Consider the following 15,005-nt stretch of genomic DNA (forward strand, 5'->3'; position numbering starts at 1 on the left):
TTTTCAGTTCAACCCTCTTCCTGGAGATCTACTGTCCTGTTGGTTTCCAGTTGAACCCTCTTCCTGGAGATCTACTTTCCTGTTGGTTTCCAGTTCAACCCTCTTCCTGGAGATCTACTGTCCTGTTGGTTTCCAGTTCAACCCTCTTCCTGGAGATCTACTGTCCTGTTGGTTTCCAGTTCAACCCTCTTCCTGGAGATCTACTGTCCTGTTGGTTTCCAGTTCAACCCTCTTCCTGGAGATCTACTGTCCTGTTGGTTTCCAGTCCAACCCTCTTCCTGGAGATCTACTGTCCTGTTGGTTTCCAGTCCAACCCTCTTCCTGGAGATCTACTGTCCTGTTGGTTTCCAGTTCAACCCTCTTCCTGGAGATCTACTGTCCTGTTGGTTTCCAGTTAAACCCTCTTCCTGTAGATCTACTGTCCTGTTGGTTTCCAGTCCAACCCTCTTCCTGGAGATCTACTGTCCTGTTGGTTTCCAGTTCAACCCTCTTCCTGGAGATCTACTGTCCTGTTGGTTTCCAGTCCAACCCTCTTCCTGGAGATCTACTGTCCTGTTGGTTTCCAGTCCAACCCTCTTCCTGGAGATCTACTGTCCTGTTGGTTTCCAGTCCAACTCTCTTCCTGGAGATCTACTGTCCTGTTGGTTTCCAGTTCAACCCTCTTCCTGGAGATCTACTGTCCTGTTGGTTTCCAGTTCAACCCTCTTCCTGGAGATCTACTGTCCTGTTGGTTTCCAGTTCAACCCTCTTCCTGGAGATCTACTGTCCTGTTGGTTTCCAGTCCAACCCTCTTCCTGGAGATCTACTGTCCTGTTGGTTTCCAGTTCAACCCTCTTCCTGGAGATCTACTGTCCTGTTGGTTTCCAGTTAAACCCTCTTCCTGGAGATCTACTGTCCTGTTGTTTTCCAGTTCAACCCTCTTCCTGGAGATGCTGAATTAGGTTTGGACTGAAAACTTACAGGGCAGTAGATCTCCAGGAAAAGTGTTGGGCTGCCCTGGTCTACAGGGTTTCCCTCTTCCCTTGTAATTGATTGATGAAGTAAAGTCCTTAATTAGTAAGGAACTGTCCTCATCTGGTCTTAATTGAAAGGAAAAAACAAAAACCTGCAGACATTAGGCCTCCATGAGTTTTACGCCCCTGGTTTACATTGTTTTACAGTGAAATAGCTGAGAAGAAATTCTAATTTAGTTTGTGGACTTTGTAATTTGTAATGAGATCATCATCTAATTCCATGTTTTTGATTGGTCACTGTAACAGATATGGGACGAAGAAGAGGAGGGACTCTGAAGATTCTGTTACTGTTGATATTCTGTCTGCAAGCCTTCACTGGTCAATGCCAAGGTGCACGCACGCACGCACGCACACACACACACACACACACACACACACACACACACACACACACACACACACACACACACACACACACACACACACACACACACACACACACACACACACATTTTTACATGTTTAAATAGGCCTATTTATGTATACAACACACTCATCATTACAAACTAGTTCAGCGCCTCATAAAGACATGATTGACAGGGGGAAAAGAAGGGGGGTTATCAGCTGATCATTGATGTTGATGATTGATGTTCATCGGCTAGTTAGCTTTATTTATTTTACTGATTGTAATTTACCTTAGTTTTTTCTTACCCTCTCTGCTCCTATCAGCCAATCAGACTGAATATGGATGATGTAGGCTAAATCAAGTATTATCAAGTGTTAAATAAATGTTAAGGTCTTTCAAGCTGGGCGTCTCCATACAGGCCAGACTGGGAAACAGGCTCAACCAACGGATGGGGTGGGGGGTGATGAACTGGACGACAACTTGCTAGCAGTGGACAAGTGTAACAAATAATATTATGGGGGAAATTATACTACCACCCAAAAGGGTGCTTTAGAGACTAGAAGGACAATGGGGCTTGTGCTCTGCACAGTTAGAGCCTGACACACACACATTTCATTAGGTTTTCATCAAGACAATCACAATCAACTCAAGCACTTCTTGTCTGTTTTCACAGATTCAGGGCATCCCGCTGACCTGAGGATAGTTCTGATAGGGAAGACTGGATCAGGGAAGAGTTCAACAGGAAACACCATCCTGGGGAGAAAGGTGTTTAGAGAAGACCTCTCCCCTGAGTCTGTCACTGTTCACTGTGAGAAACAGAGTGGAGTGGTGGATGGGAGGAAGATTGATGTCATCGACACCCCGGGGCTCTATGACACAACAATGTCTAAAGAAGAGATGAAAAGTGAGATAGAAAAGGCCATCTACATGTCAGTCCCAGGACCTCACGCCTTCCTGCTGGTGATCAGACTGGGGAGGTTCACAGAGGAGGAGAGGAACACTGTGAAGTGGATCCAGGAGAACTTTGGAGAAGAAGCATCAAAGTACACCATCATTCTGTTCACCGGAGGAGACCAGCTGGAGGACAAATCAATGGTGGACTTTCTAAGTGAGAGTGAGGAGCTTATGAAACTCATCAAGGTCTTTAAGGGAAGAAATCATGTCTTCAATAATAAAAAGAAGAATGACAACACCCAGGTCACAGAGCTGCTGAAGAAGATAGATGAGATGGTGATGAAGAATGGAGGAAAACACTACACCAATGAGATGTACCAGGAGGTCCAGAGGAAGATCGAAGAGGAGGAGGAGAGGAAGAGACAGGAGGAGAAGGAGAGAGAGGAGGAGGCGAAGAAGAAACAGGAGGAGGAGATCAGAAAACGGGAAGAGAAGGCGAGAGAGGAGGAGAGGAAGAGACAGGAGGAGAAGAAGAGACAGGAGGAGGAGATCAGAAAACGGTTAGAGAAGATAAGAGAGGAGGAGAGGAAGAGACAGGAGGAGAAGAAGAGAAAGGAGGAGAAGAAGAAACATGAGGAGGAGATCAGAAAACAGGTAGCAAAGGCGAGAGAGGAGGAGAGGACGAGACAGCAGAGGACGAGGAAGTCGTCGTCAGATGGCATATTGGGATTGTTAGCAACTGTTTTCACAGCGGTGGTAGCAGGACCATTAGCAATTCCAGTTGGAGCTGCTGTATTTGCAAATGAATTAGCTGAACATTTAGACGATTCCGATTAAATGAGGAAGAGGAGGCAATGTGAAGTACCACTCTCTTCCACATCTTAATGTCAAGTAGTAGCAGTACAATATATTAATACTGTACAATGACAACCATCATTGTTTGATTGTTCAACACTTTCTAACACGATCAGTTATTTACCATGTTTATTATTCAGAGGCTTAGGGATAATAACATACTGTAGGATGACATTTATAACTCAACAAAAACAAACAGACAGAAAAAAATCTGAAATCATGTTTCATTAACTCAGAGATAGTTAATAAGTTAGAATGGGTAAAGGCATTCTAGGTATCTAGATATCTACAGTATTGATGTATCTACCCTCCCTCACCGCTCTGTGTTCTCCCTCTATCCTTCCTCCCTGGTCTGTGTTCTCCCTCTAGCCTTCCTTTCTACTGTACCTCATTACTGTATTTCTACTGTACCTCATTACTGTATTTCTACTGTAGAAAGTAGTGCACTAGGGGCCTGGATGAGCTGGAAGAGATCAGAGGATTTGATCCTGATTCAATAACCCTCATCGATACCCTTAAATCACAAGGGTTATGCAAATATTAGAACCATCACATTTTTTGGGTTCAACAAGATCGTGTTGGTGTCCAGTTGTATCGATCAATTCTAGGGGATATTATTAATGACCTTGAAGAGACAATTTTATCCTGAATCGATAACCCTCACAGCCATCCTCCAATCAAAAAGGTAATGCAAATATTGGTTACTGTCACGCCCTGGTCAAAGTATGTGTTTGTCTTCATTTATTTGGTCAGGCCAGGGTGTGACATGGGTTTACTTTGTGGTGTGTTTTTGTATTGGGGTTTTAGTAGGTATTGGGATTGTGGCTGAGTAGGGTTGTCTAGGAAAGTCTATGGTTGCCTTGAGGCGGTTCTTAATCAGAGGCAGGTGATTTTCGTTGTCTCTGATTGGGAACCATATTTAGGCAGCCATATTCTTTGAGTGTTTTGTGGGTGATTGTTCCTGTCTCTGTGTTTGTAGTCACCAGACAGGCTGTATAGGTTTTCACGTTACGTTTATTGTTTTTGTATATTTGGTTATTTCATGTATAGTTCAATTTTACATTAAAGAACATGAGTAACCACCACGCTGCATTTTGGTCCGATCCTTGCTACACCTCTTCGTCGGAGGAGATAGAAGAAAGCCGTTACAGTATGCAAATATTGGTTACAGTATGCAAATATTGGTTACCTATGAGACTACCTATGTATTTCGGTGCGCTATGCATTTTGCATAAATGTGATCACCACAACACTAAGGGGCCTCTAAATTATTTTTTTATTATTATATTTTTTTACCCCGTTTTTCTCCCCATTTTCGTGAGATCCAATTGTATCCTTTTACGATCTTGTCTCGCCGCTGCAACTCCCCAACGGGCTCTGGAGAGGTGAATGTCGAGTCAATCGTCCTCCGAAACAGGACCCGCCAAACCGCGCTTCTTAACACCCGCCAATCAACTGACAACCGAGGTCCGTCTGCAGGTGCCAGGACTGCCAAAAGGAGTCACTAGAGCACGATGAGCCAAGTAAAGCCCACCTGGCCAAACCCTCCCCTAACCCGGACAACGCTTGGCAAATTGTGCACCGCCCTATGGGACTCACCGTGAAGGCCAGTTGTGGCACAGCCTGGGATTGAACCCAGGTCTGTAGTGATGTCTCAAGCACTGCAATGCAGTGCCTTAGACCGCTGTGCCACTCGGGAGGCTGGGGGCTCCAATTTTTTTAATGGACTGGATCTTTATATTTACCAGTTGGGTCCTGTTTAGTAATTATGAAATCAGAACCTCTTGTTGATGATAATCTAGCATTTTTATAGAAGTGGTTAAAACATGCTAATAATGGTTCAATGAGTACATCAGAAAAGATTTGGTACACCTCAACTGGTGTTTCAGCCCTGGAGTTTCCCCAGACTTAAAGGCTTCAATTGCATCAAGATGTTCCTCCTTGGAAATCATTTTTGTTAACATTTCTCTGTTGAAGATTTAAAAATAATAATTTGGTGCATTTTCGCCCATATTCCATTCAGTTAGCTTTATTTTTTCTAATAAATTACACTTGATCTTTGTTGAATAAGATCACCATTTCTTTTGGGGTTTCCTTTAATGTATTCTATGCCTCTATGGTACAGTTTTTATTACTATCTATCTGTACTGTTAGTCCTTCAATTTCCTTTGTTAATATGGTCACGGCTCCTCCTCTACAGTGCAGGGGGTGGTTCCTCCTGCAGGCAGAGGAGGGTCGTTAGTGATTGGAGTCAACTGGGCTCAAGGTATTTAAACTGCTGCTTCACTAATTTGTCTGTCTGTCTGTCTGTCTGTCTGTCTGTCTGTCTGTCTGTCTGTCTGTCTGTCTGTCTGTCTGTCTGTCTGTGCTCCTCCAGGTATGAACCTGTTTTGTTTGTAGTTTTGCATAGTTGCATTGTCATTCACACACACATCCATGCACTTTACATACACCTTACATTATGATACTTCCACACCTCATACCTTTTTCTTACTTTAAAGTTAATAATTTGTTTACAATAAAGAACATGTTTTTAAGGGGTCTGAATTCCGAATGCACTGTATATCAGTCCGTTGATTATAATGAAGAGCAAGACGTGCCGCTCTGTTCTGGGCTGAAGCTTAACTAGGTCTTTCCTTGCAGCAATCGACCACAAGACTGGACAATAATCAAAATAAGTGCATTCGGAAAGTATTCAGACCCATCTTAAGAGCCGGGGGCAGTGTTCGGAAATTCGGATGACTGACGTGCCCAAAGTAAACTGCCTGTTACTCAGGCCCAGAAGCTAGGATATGCTTATAGCATTGGATAGAAAACACTAGGAATTTTCAAAAACTGTTCAAATAATGTCTGAGTATAACAGAACAGATATGGCAGGCAAAAACCCAAGAAAAATCCATCCGGAAAATTATTTTGAGGTCACAGGCCATTTCAATGCTAGCCTTATGGGATATACAAATAAATAGGACCCAGATTGCAGTTCCTATGGCTTCCACTAGATGTCAAGTCTCTAGAAAGGGGTTCAGGCTTGTTTCTTGATCAAATAAAAGTAGTTGTAGTTCATCCAAGGTGTCTCTCATTAGAAAAGTAGTCCTGTTGCGCTCGTGAATGAGGTGCGCACTCTTTATTATTTACTTTCCTATTGAATATACTATTCTCCTTCTGAAATATTATCATTTATTTAGATATTAGAGTACCTGAGGATTAATTAGAAACATCATTTGACTTGTTTGGACGAACTTTACTGGTAACGTTTTGGATTCGTTTGTATGCATGTTGAACGAGTGGATTATTGAAATCAATGGCGCCAACTAAACTGCCTTTTGTTTACAGAGAATATTTCACTTATAATTCACAGTATCCCAATTTCAGTGGGTCAGAACTTTACATACACTAAATTGACTGTGCTTTTAAACAGCTTGGAAATTTTCAGAAAATGATGTCAAGGCTTTAGAAGCTTCTGTTAGGCTAATTGACAATTTGATTCAATTGGAGGTGTACCTGTGGATGAATTTCAAGGCCTACCTTCAAACTCAGTGCCTCTTTGCTTCATGGGAAAATGGGACAATCAAAAGATATCAGCCCAAAATTGTAGACCTCCACAAGTCTGGTTCATCCTTGGGAGACATTTCCAAACGCCTGAAGGTACCACGTTCATCTGTACAAACAATTGCACGTAAGTATAAACACCATGGGACCACGCATTCATCATACCGCTCAGGAAGGAGACACGTTCTGTCTCCTAGAGATGAACGTACTTCGGTAAGAAAAGTGCAAATAATTTCCAGAACAACAGAAAAGGACCTTGTGAAGATGCTGGAGGAAACGGGTACAAAAGTATCTTGCAAGCCTACGAACACCATTCCAACTGTGAAGCATGGGGGTGGCAGCATCATGTTGTGGGTATGCTTTACTGCAGGAGGGACTGGTGCACTTCACAAAGTAGATGGCATCATGAGGATGGAAAATGATGTGGATATATTTAAGCAACATCTCAGGACATCAGTCAGGAAAGCCTGGTCACTAATGGGTCTTCCAAATGGACAATGACCCCAAGTATCCAAAATGGCTTAAGGACAACAAAGTCAAGGTATTGGAGTGGCCATTGCAAAGCCCTGACCTCAATCCTATAGAACATTTGTGGGCAGAACTGAAAAATTGTGTGCGTGCAAAGGAGGCCTACCAACCTGACTCAGTTCCACCAGCTCTGTCAGGAGGAATGGGCCAAAATTCACCCAACTTATTGTGGGAAGCTTGAGGAAGGCTAACCCAAATGTTTGACCCAAGTTAAACAATTTAAGGCAATGATACACTCACTTAGTATTTGGGATGTAAACTTCTGACCCACTGGGAATGTGATGAAAGAAATAACAGCTGAAATAAATAATTCTCTCGCTATTATTCTGATATTTCACATTCTTAAATTAAAGTGGCGATCCTAACGGACCTAAACTGAGTTATAATGTATTTGGATAAGATGTATGTAAACGTTCGACTACAGCTGTACATATTACTCTGAAATGTCTCTGTTCTGGAAAAAGAGAAGTTAATAGTACCATAAACCACACATACATACACACACATTTATCTGAAACTTCTCAGCAGTTGAGGGTGTCACTAGTCACTAATTGAGGCAACGGTACAAGATCATTCTTCATCACCTCTTCTTCACCTCCACCTAACCAGAGTTTCAGTAAAGTACAAGAGCTGATAAACCTTTTTATCTATTGTCTTTGTTTTGCTCTTGACAAAATCTTTCCTAACCTGCAAGAGTCTTTTTGTTCTGTTTGTTCAGAACAGAAGGGAGAAAGTTTTGAATGTCCATTGTCAGCAGGATCAGGAGCCATGGGTTTCTTCCTCCTCCCTCTCCTCTTCCTCCTCCAGACAAACTGATGCATCAATAGTCAACAACAGTATAAAGGTGTTTACGGAATAGAATGTGTTTTGGAATTTATTGACAGTATGCCAACTGCCAATGCCCCAAAGCCGTGTGACTGTGGTTATGTCTGGGATTTATGCTAACTCGTAATATTACAAAGCATTATGACTGTGGTTGTCTGTGGTTGTCTGGGATTTATGCTAACTCGTAATGTTCCAAAGCCTTGTGACTGTGGTTATGTCTGCACAAACCAGATCTACCCGTCTCATTGTCTTTGGTATTAAGCCAAATGCTGGAATATTAAGATTTTTTTTTTAAACAATTAACTTTTTTTTGTTGGATTATAATCAGACTATATACAGTGCATTCGGAAAGTATTCAGACCCCTTCCCTTTTTCCACATTTCCACATAAACAGATACCTTAGTTACATAACTATTCAGACCCTTTGCTATGAGACTCGAAATTGAACTCCGGTGCATCCCGTTTCCACTGATCATCCTTGATGTTTCTACAACTTGATTGGAGTCCAGCCGTGGTAAATTCCATTGACTGGACATGATTTGGAAAGGCACACACCTGTCTATATTAGGTCCCACAGTTGACAGTGCATGTCAGAGCAAAAACCAAGCCATTAGGTCAAAGGAAATGTCTGTAGAGCTCCGAGACAGGATTATGTCAAGGCACAGATCTGGGGAAGGGTACCAAAACATTTCAGCAGCATTGAAGTTCCTCAAGAACACAGTGGCCTCCATAATTCTTAAATGGAAGAAGTTTGAAGCCACAAAGACCTCCTTGAGCTGGCTGGCCGGCCAAACTATGCAATTGGGGGAGAAGGGCCTTGGTCAGGGAGGTGGCCAAGAACCTGATGGCCACTCTGACAGAGCTCCAGAGTTCCTCTGTGGAGATGGGAGAACCTTCCAGAAGGACAACCATCTCTACAGCACTTCACCAATCAGGACTGAGATGGCACTGGCGGAGATGGCACTGGCGGAGATGGCAGCATCGCGACTAGCTCTTAGGAAACTTTGCAGTATTGTTTTTTTATGTGCTATTTTTACATCATTAACTCAGGAAATGTTTTGTGTCATTACATACAGCCGGGAATAACTATTAAATCAAATCAAAGTTGATTTGTCACGTGCGCCGAATACAACAACCTTACAGTGAAATGCTTACTTACAGGCTCTAACCAATAGTGCAAAAAACGTATTAGGTGAACAATAGGTAAGTAAAGAAAAAAATAACAGTAAAAAGACATTGAAAAATAACAGTAGCGAGGCTATATACAGTAGCGAGGCTACATACAGACACCGGTTAGTCAGGCTGATTGAGGTCAATAATATTAGAGTGGAGGTCACCAGAACTACCAGTATTACAACCAGGAATAAGACTTCCTTGGAGCAGATCCTTTGTTCGCTCTCTCCAGAGCAATTGAACTTATTCCAGAGGCCGACCCAAGACCTCGTCGGCGGAGGAGAGGCACTCGAGGTGGCCACTCGAGGTGGCCTTTCCGAGTATATTACTCGCTAAAGTTCACTCTTTGGATAACAAAGTTGACCAACTCAGGAAAAGGATTAATTTCCAGAAAGACATCAGGGCCTGTAACATTCTTTGTTTCATGGAAACATGGGTCTCTCGGGATACTCTGTCGAAGTCGGTGCAGCCAGCAGTATTCTCAGTCCATCGCGCAGACAGGAACAAATATCTTTCTGGGAAGCAGAGGGGTGGAGGGGTGTGTTTCATGATTAACGTCTCATGGTGTAATTGCAATAACATACAGGAACTCAAGTCCTTTTGTTCACCCGATCTAGAATACCTCAATCAAAAGCCGACCGTTATCTCCCAAGAGAATTCTCATCTGTCATTGCCACGGCCTTTTATATCCCCCCTCAAGCCGAAACCACAACGGCCCTCAAAGAACACTGGACTTTATGCAAACTGGAAACCACATATCCTGAGGCTGCATTTATTGTAGCTGGGGATTTTAACAAAGCAAATCTAAGGACTAGGCTGCCGTTCTATCAACATATCGACTGTAGCACTCACACAGCTAAAACTCTTGACCATTGCTATTCAAACATCCGGAATGCTTACAAAGCCTTCCCCACCCTCCTTTAGGAAAGTCTGACCATGACTCCATCTTGCTCCTCCCTTCCTATAGGCAGAAACTCAAACCGGAAGTACCCGTGCTAAGGATTATTCAATTCTGGTCTGACCAATCGGAATCCACGCTTCAGGATTGTTTTGATCACGTGGACTGGGATAGATTGTGAAAATAATCTAGACGCAGACACAGATACGGTGAATGAGTTTATAAGGAAGTGTATAGGAGATGTAGTACTCACTGTTACTATTAAAACCTACCCTAACCAGAAACTGTGGATAGATGGTAGCATTCACAAGAAACTTAAAGCGCGAACCACCACATTTAAACATGGCAACGTAAACGTCAAGCTAAACGCCAGTATAGTGACAAAGTGGAGTCGCAATTCAATGGCTCAGACACGAGATGTATGTGGCAAGGACTACAGACAATCACGGATTTTAAAAGGAAAACCAACCACGTTACCGAGACCGAAGTCTTGCTTCCGGACAAATTAAACAGTTTCTTTGCCCGCTTTGAGGAGAACACAGTGGCACCAACGTGGACTACTACCAGGACTGTGTGCTCTACTTCTACGTGGCTGACGTGAGTAAAGCATTAAACCGTGTTAACCCTTGCAAGGCTGCCCAGACGGCATCCCTAGCTGCGTCCTCAGGAGCAAACTACCTGCCATCCAGGACACCTACAGCCCCCGATGTGACAGGAAGGCCAAAAAGATCATCATGGACATCAACCACCCGAGCCACTGCCTATCATCCAGAAGGCAAGGTCAGTACAGGTGCATCTTAGCTGGGGCAGAGAGATTGAAAAATAGAAGCTATCTCAAGGTCATCAGACAAACAGCCATCACTAGCGCATTAGAGCCTATAGGCATAGACTAGAAATCACTGGACATTTAAAGAAATGGAACACTTTAATAATGTTTACATATCTGACATTATATTATATATTATATATGTACATTATATCTCATCTCATATGTATATACTGTATTCTATACTATTATATGGTATCTTAGTCTATGCCGCGTGTCCATATGTATATAGTCCTAATTCATTCCTTACTTAGATTCATGTGTATTGGGTACATGTTGTGTAATTGTTAGACATTACTTGTTAGATATTACTGCACTGTCAGAGCTAGAAGCACAAGCATTTCACTACACCCGCATTAACATCTGCTAAACATGTGTATGTGACCAATAACATTAGTATTATTATATATTTTTTGGAATGTCCTTGAGTGGCCCAACTCCGGGATGCTGTCCTTCTAGGCAGAGTTGCAAAGAAAAAGCCATATCTCAGACAGGCCAATAAAAAGAAAAGATTAACCTCTTACGGGATAGATAGATAGGGGGCAGCATTTTCACTTTTGGATAAATAGCGTGCCCAATTTCTACTTCCTACTACTCATGCCAGGAATATAAGATATGCATATTATTAGTAGATGTGAATAGAAAACACTCTGAAGTTTCTAAAACTGCTTGAATCATGTCTGTGAGTATAACAGAACTTATGTAGCAGGCAAAACCCCAAGGACTAACTGTTCAGAATTTTTATTATTTTTTGCCTCTGTGTTTTCCCTGACATCTCTCTTCTCATCTCTTAAGGGATATTTATTAGGCACTTGTTTTCAGTTCCTACCGCTTCCACTGGATGTCACCAGTTTTTGGAATTTGGTTGAGGTTATTTATTTCTGCAACGAAGAAGAAGCACATCCAGGAACAACGTTACACTGTTGAGAGTTGCGCAAGACGTAAAAAGTAGCATGGTTTGTTTACTTTCTGTATTGAAAACAGATTGCCCCGTCTACAATTTGATCGATTATTAACGTTTAAAAATACATATAGTTGTATTACAAAAGTAGGTTGAAATATTTTGGCAAAGTTTATAGGCAACTTTTGAAATATTTTATAGTGACGTTGCGCTTTTGGGAAGCTTTTTTTTCTGGATCAAACGCGTCAAATAAATGGACACTTCGATATATATGGACGGAATTAATCGAACAAAAGGACCAATTGTGATGTTTATGGGACATATTGGAGTACCAACAAAAGATGCTTGTCAAAGGTAATGCATGTTTTATATTTTATTTCAGCGTTTTGTGTAGCACCTGCAGGGTTGAAATATGCGACTTTCTTTGTTGACATGGTGCTATCGTCAGATAATAGCTTCTTATGCTTTCGCCGAAAAGCTTTTTAAAATCTGACATGTTGGCTGGATTCACAACGAGTGTAGCTTTAATTTGCTATCTTACATGTGTGATTTAATGGAAGTTTGATTATATATCTTTTTATTTTATTTGCCGTGCTGAATTCCACCTATTTTTTTTCTTCTTCCAAGTGACCCAAAGAGATTTTAAGATGGGCAAAAGAACACAGACACTGGACAGAGGAACTCTTCCTAGAAGGCCAGCATCCCAGAGTCGCCTCTTCACTGTTGACGTTGAGACTGATGTTTTGCAGGTACTATTTAGTGAAGCTGTCAGTTGAGGACTTGTGAGGCGTCTGTTTCTCAAACTAGACACTCTAATGTACTTGTCCTCTTGCTCAGTTGTGCACCGGGGCCTCCCACTCCTCTTTCTATTCTGGTTAGGGCCAGTTTGCGCTGTTCTGTGAAGGGAGTAGTACACAGAGTTGTATGAGATCTTCAGTTTCTTGGCAATTTCTCACATGGAATAGCCTTCATTTCTCAGAACAAGAATAGACGAGTTTCAGAAGATAGTTATTTGTTTTGGGCCATTTTGAGCCTGTAATCTAATCACAAATGCTGATGCTCCAGAAACTCAACAAGTCTACTTCTTACTATTTTTTTTGTTTTGTTTCACATTTAATTAACCAGGTAGGCCAGTTGAGAACAAGTTCTCATTTACAGCTGTGACCTGGCCAAGATAAAGCAAAGCAGTGCTACACAAACAACAACACAGAGTTACACATGGAATAAACAATCGTACAGTCAATAACACAATAGAAAAAAAATAATGTCTATATACAGTGTGTGCAAATGGCGTGAGGAGGTAAGGCAATAAATAGGCCATAGTAGCGAAGTAATTATAATTTAGCAAATTAACACTGGAGTGATAGATGAGCAGATGATGATGTGCAAGTCGTGATGTTGTGCAAAAGAACAGAAAATTAAATAAAAACAATATGGGGATGAGGTAGGTAGATTGGGTGGGCTATTTACAGATGGACTATGTACAGCTGCAGCGGTCGGTAAGCTGCTCAGATAGCTGATGTTTAAAGTTAGTGAGGGAAATATAAGTCTCCAGCTTTAATCAGAACAACAGTTTTCAGCTGTGCTAACATAATTGCAAAAGGGTTTTCTAATGATCAATTAGCCTTTTAAAATGATACACTTGGATTAGCAAACACAACGTGCCATTGGAACACAGGAGTGATGGTTGCTGATAATGGACCTCTGTACGCCTATGTAGATATTCCATAAAAAAAATCTGCCTTTTCCAGCTGCAATAGTCATTTACAACATTAACAATAGTCATTTACAACATTAGCAACATCTCAAGACATCAGTCAAAGCTTGGTCGCAAATGGGTCTTCCAAATGGACAATAACCCCAAGCATACTTCCAAAGATGTGGCAAATTGGCTTAAGGACAACAAAGTCAAGGTACTGGAGTGGCCATCACAAAGCCCTGACCTCAATCCCATAGAATTTTTGTGGGCAGAACTGAAAAAGCGTGTGCGAGCAAGGTGGCCTACAAACCTGACTCAGTTACACCACCTCTGTCAGGAGGAATAAATAAAGGAATAAATAAATTCACCTAATTTATTGTGGGAAGTTTGTAGAAGTCTACCAACATTTTTGACCCAAGTTAAACAATTTAAAGGCAATGCTACCAAATACTAATTGAGTGTATGTAAACTTCTGACCCACTGGGAATGTGATTATAGAAAAAACAGCTGAAATAAATCATTCTCTACTATTATTCTGACATTTCATTTCACCCTAAAGTTAATTAGGGTGATTTTTACACAAAGAGACAGGTAATTTCCTTTCAGTGGTAGGACGATCTTATTTATTTTTGCAAACTTTCTATTAAAATGTATTGTGGTGAATTTATTTATTTATTTTTGGATATGAATACCAAGTATGTCCACTTCACTGTCAGACAATTTTATTGGTAAACTACACGATAATGTAAAAGTAGATTTTTTTTTTTGTGATCCAATTCAAAAATAGTACACTTCTCATAATTTGGTTTTAATCCAGAGGTTAGAAAAATGATCTAGTGTCACGATTCTCGTCGTAGGTGGAAGGTGGTGAGGACCAAAATGCAGCGTGGTAAGTGTCCATAATTTAATAAGAAAAACTGAACACTACAAAATACAAAACAACGACGTGAAACAAACGAAACAGTCCCATGTGGCTCAAACACGGAAAATAAACACTCACAACTCAAAAGTGAAACCAGGCTACCTAAGTATGATTCTCAATCAGGGACAACGATTGACAGCTGCCTCTGATTGAGAACCATACTAGGCCGAACACAGAAATCCCAAATTATAGAAAAACGAACATAGACAACCCACCCAACTCACACCCTGACCATACTAAAACAAAGATATAATAACAGAACTTAAGGTCAGAACGTGAAATCTAGATCCTCTATGAGGCTGTGGAGGGATCGAAATTGTGGACTTAGAAGAAAACATAAAGAATCAGCGTACAATGACACCTTTCTTTTTAAGCCCTGGATTTCTAGGCCCTTGGTATTATTGTTGGATCTGATTTTAATAGTTAACATGTTGATGGCCATACTAAAAAGATATGCCAATGTTGCACAACCTTGTTTTGACAGTAAAACTTTCTGAGAAGTATCCATTATTTACTATTTTATTCATTCATGAAAACCAACATGTGCTTTTTGGTCTTAATTTAAGGTTAGGGTCA

The 15,005-nt window shown here is 41.3% G+C and overlaps 1 protein-coding gene across 1 annotated transcript; it reads left to right on the forward strand.

Moving 5' to 3' along the window:
• Positions 1 to 1,159: 1,159 nt before the first annotated feature.
• On the forward strand, positions 1,160 to 3,930 carry LOC109878016 (GTPase IMAP family member 7-like). Its single transcript, XM_031822201.1, has 3 exons — positions 1,160 to 1,343; positions 2,033 to 3,121; positions 3,883 to 3,930. Exons 1-2 carry the CDS (start codon positions 1,262 to 1,264, stop codon positions 3,088 to 3,090), a joined length of 1,140 nt encoding a protein of 379 aa, XP_031678061.1. The 5' UTR covers positions 1,160 to 1,261; the 3' UTR covers positions 3,091 to 3,121; positions 3,883 to 3,930.
• The last annotated feature ends 11,075 nt before the right edge of the window (positions 3,931 to 15,005 follow it).

This window comes from Oncorhynchus kisutch, unplaced genomic scaffold, assembly GCF_002021735.2.
Source record: "Oncorhynchus kisutch isolate 150728-3 unplaced genomic scaffold, Okis_V2 scaffold4087, whole genome shotgun sequence".
NCBI lineage: Eukaryota > Metazoa > Chordata > Actinopteri > Salmoniformes > Salmonidae > Oncorhynchus > Oncorhynchus kisutch.